We start from the raw sequence: 3,205 nt of genomic DNA, 5'->3' as shown, positions 1-3,205 counted from the left end.
ATGACAACCTCTCACCCAAGTTCAGCTCAGGAAGAAGGGTCCTAGGGCTGACCAACAGCATGCTGGGACATGCCCAACTCATGAAGGTTTGTACTGACAGTGTGCTTTTCGCTCTTCCCACTGCCAGTGGGGGACAGCAAAAGGGGCCTGACTTACCCCAAGCTGAGCCAGATGTCTCTGGTCTCCAGGTCTGGCTCCAGCCCTGTCTTGGAGTCACCACTGAAGTAGGAGACCCATAACCTGCTCTCAGGAATCCCATAGACTTGAGTCAGCAGTTCCCAGGCCATGCTACAAGCTTCCTCCTGCAGGCAACCCCCCCGTAGGGGTGGAGAGTTGTGACACCGGAACCACCTAAGGTCAAGAGGCCAAGACAAGAACCATTCCCCTGGCCCACCCTGGTTTCCGATCAGGCCATGTCCACTTCTGCCTTGAGTTTTTCCTGCCCAGAAAGTGTCCCCATTCAAACAAGCCTACCTTCTTTCCGGAGCCAGATGAATTCTCTCTTTTCCTTAAGTCCCTCTACCCACCCACCCTGACATGGGGACTTCATGGCCAGTGACTCCGGTGACTATCTCGGCACAGCTGTTTGGCCATCTGCTTCAATCAGGGAAGTGAGGCATATTCTTCCTATTGGATGTTGTATGTGTACGTGTGTGCGTGTATGTGTGCGTACACACCTGTAACATGTGGGCATGCACTTCTGAAAGTCAAAGGACAACTATGGGTGACTGTACTTAGGAGCTAATTTTTATTTGAAACCGCGTCTCTCATTAGCTTGGGACTTTGACTATAGGCCAGACTAGCTTGTCTGAGGACTTCCAAGGCTACCCTCTTCGTCTCCCATCTGGCAACTCCAGAATCACAGGCACACACCGTTGGGCCTGCACTTTATGTGCAAGTTCTGGGGATCCACAAGCACTTTACCATCTTTCTGTCTCCCCCATAACACACTGTGACTAGCACTTGGCCACAATATCCAGCACTTGGGGTTCAAAGACTTTCTTAACTCTAGAGCTCCCTGAAAACTCACCTTAAAGTATTCACCCCCGAAAGCCCAGTTGCCAAGCATCTCGAAAAACGTATGATGAGAGAGATCATGTCCCACATCCTCCAGGTCGTTATGGCGCCCTCCAGCCCTGACACATTTCTGGCTATTAGCTACACGTCGGAAGCCTGCCATCTCGCTTCGTGGATCCACTGTGCCCAGGAAGATGGGCTTGAACTAGAAGCACAGAGAAGCCGAAAGGGGAGTTCTTTAGTTCCTTAGTACAAGGTTAAAGTGGGGAATGGTTGCAGATGGCTGTTGAAACTCAAGGCTATTTTGTGACCCCCAAGGATGCAATTCGGTCTTGGCCCTGGGAACCCCAGGAGCTCAGGCAGGCGTTTTCTAGTGTATGTGAAGTAGAGAAGAGGAAAATGAACTTAAACCAGAGACTACTTCCTAGTAAAAAGTAGTAAAATTCACAGATAAGGAAGTGGCTGGGCAGAGTCAAAGCTTCAAGAATATTACCAAGCATCTAGCAGGGGCGCAATAAATATCTACTTAACAGATGAATTGTATTTATTCAAATAGTCTTCCACTCGGAGCCTGCCCTTCAGGGCTTAACATCTGTTATCTAGGGATAATAAACTTAATTTCTCCCCACAAGTTTCCAAGCTAATTCCCCAGGACCTAACCAGGCCCATTCATTTTATCCAGCCACTCTTCCTCACTTTTTTGGTCCAATCCTGAAGCGCTTTTTTCAGGCTGACTCCCGAGCTCCGCCCCCGGTAGGTGTGGCACCACCCGCACCTGGTTCATGCCTGCATTGACGAAGAGCAGGCTGGGGTCGCCGCGCGGTCTCACGGAAGCGGAGGGCACGAGCCGGTGGCCGTGGCGATCTCGGAAGAAGCTCAGGAAGGCGTCCCGCACGGCCGCTCCGTGGGGTGGACGGGCCTCGGTTGAGAACGGCTGCTGCCATGGGCACGACCTGCCAATGGCTCGCCGCAGCGTCCCGGCTGCGACAGCCACCGACGCCGCCATCATAGCTCCGGGAAACTGCTTCGCGGGGTCAAAGAGTGACGTGCGAAAGGACGCCGAGTGTTTCCTACAGCGGCCCCTGGCGAGTGGAAGACTTAGGGGCATTCTCAGCTTCTGGTGGAAGTGGTTCCTCAAGAAGGGAACTTCCCCTGGCGAGCGGTTCAGCATACCACTTTGCCCAGAGCAGGCCCTTAGTTCATCCAGGATTAAACAGATAATCATACAAAAGAGCATTACATGCTAGGCTGTATTTTGAACGTTAGTAGCAAGAATAACACAGTGCCTCTGCTCCCAAAATCTGTATTCTGGCAGTAATGGTTGTTGTGTTATTGATTTTGTGGAGTTGCAAATGAACAGGTGCGGGTGCAGTTCTGTGCGTGGGCGGTGTGGTTTGTGCTGATCCAGGCTAAAGAGTGCCAGGGGATCGTGAGTATTCAAGAGGTGGTCAAAAGTACAGAACCCTACATAAGTGCCAGGCACTGCTCTAAGACCTTGCCGTCCTCTTCTGCCCTCGGCTTGCAGAGAGCCACTTTGTCCTTAGGGACTGAAGCGGGTTCTTTGGAGCAGGAGTCTGGTGGAGAGACAGAAGCCAGACTGCATCTGCTCCATTATTAATTGCATAATGACATTTGGTCTTTTAATTTGCTTGGGGATGAGAGCATCCAGGTCACCAGGTCAGGACAAAGCTGTTGGCTGAAAGCTGTGAGGATAGCTTTCCATAAGCCTTCCAGAGCCCTGAGGTTTTAGGTTTTGTTGAGAGAAAAAGAGACACCTGTCCTGGCAGGCCCAGTCCCCTTGGCTTCCTTTGCATGCATGGTAACAGAATGACCGAGGAGCCCACAGACCTTGTGGGTGAAGACAGACGGCTCAGAGGCTTCTCCAGATGATCTTGCTTGACCTTTAGTCTGGGAAATTTTGCAGCTCTGGGGAGAGAAAGGGATTTGCCAAGTTGAAGATCCAACAGAGCAGTGGTTCTCAACCTGTAGGGTGGCAACCTCTTCGGGGGGTCGCATATCAGATATTTACAACTCGTAACAGTTGTAAAATTGTAGTTATGAAAATAATCCTGTGGTTAGGGGGTCACCACAACGTGAGGAACTGTATTAAAGGACTGAGGCATTAGGAAGGTAGAGGGCCATTGCACTAGAGGTAACAGAACTGAGGTCATTGGGGTCAGAGAGACAG

At 51.1% G+C, this 3,205-nt stretch overlaps 1 protein-coding gene across 1 annotated transcript in view; it reads right to left on the bottom strand.

The window, feature by feature from the left end:
- Positions 1–2,055, bottom strand: part of Aars2 (alanyl-tRNA synthetase 2, mitochondrial) — a 15,501-nt gene extending 13,446 nt beyond the window's left edge. Inside the window, exons 1-3 of the mRNA XM_031347158.1 lie at positions 1,793–2,055; positions 1,031–1,222; positions 157–302 (exon numbers count right to left, since the gene is read on the bottom strand). Of these exons, the coding sequence (XP_031203018.1) occupies positions 157–302; positions 1,031–1,222; positions 1,793–2,026 (572 nt within the window). The 5' untranslated portion in view covers positions 2,027–2,055. The remainder of the gene's footprint in view (positions 1–156; positions 303–1,030; positions 1,223–1,792) is intronic.
- Between the last annotated feature and the right edge of the window lie 1,150 nt (positions 2,056–3,205).

This window comes from Mastomys coucha, unplaced genomic scaffold (genome assembly GCF_008632895.1).
Source record: "Mastomys coucha isolate ucsf_1 unplaced genomic scaffold, UCSF_Mcou_1 pScaffold3, whole genome shotgun sequence".
Lineage (NCBI taxonomy): Eukaryota > Metazoa > Chordata > Mammalia > Rodentia > Muridae > Mastomys > Mastomys coucha.
Note: the sequence above shows the minus strand (reverse complement) of the source record. Positions and strands in the feature narration are given on the sequence as shown.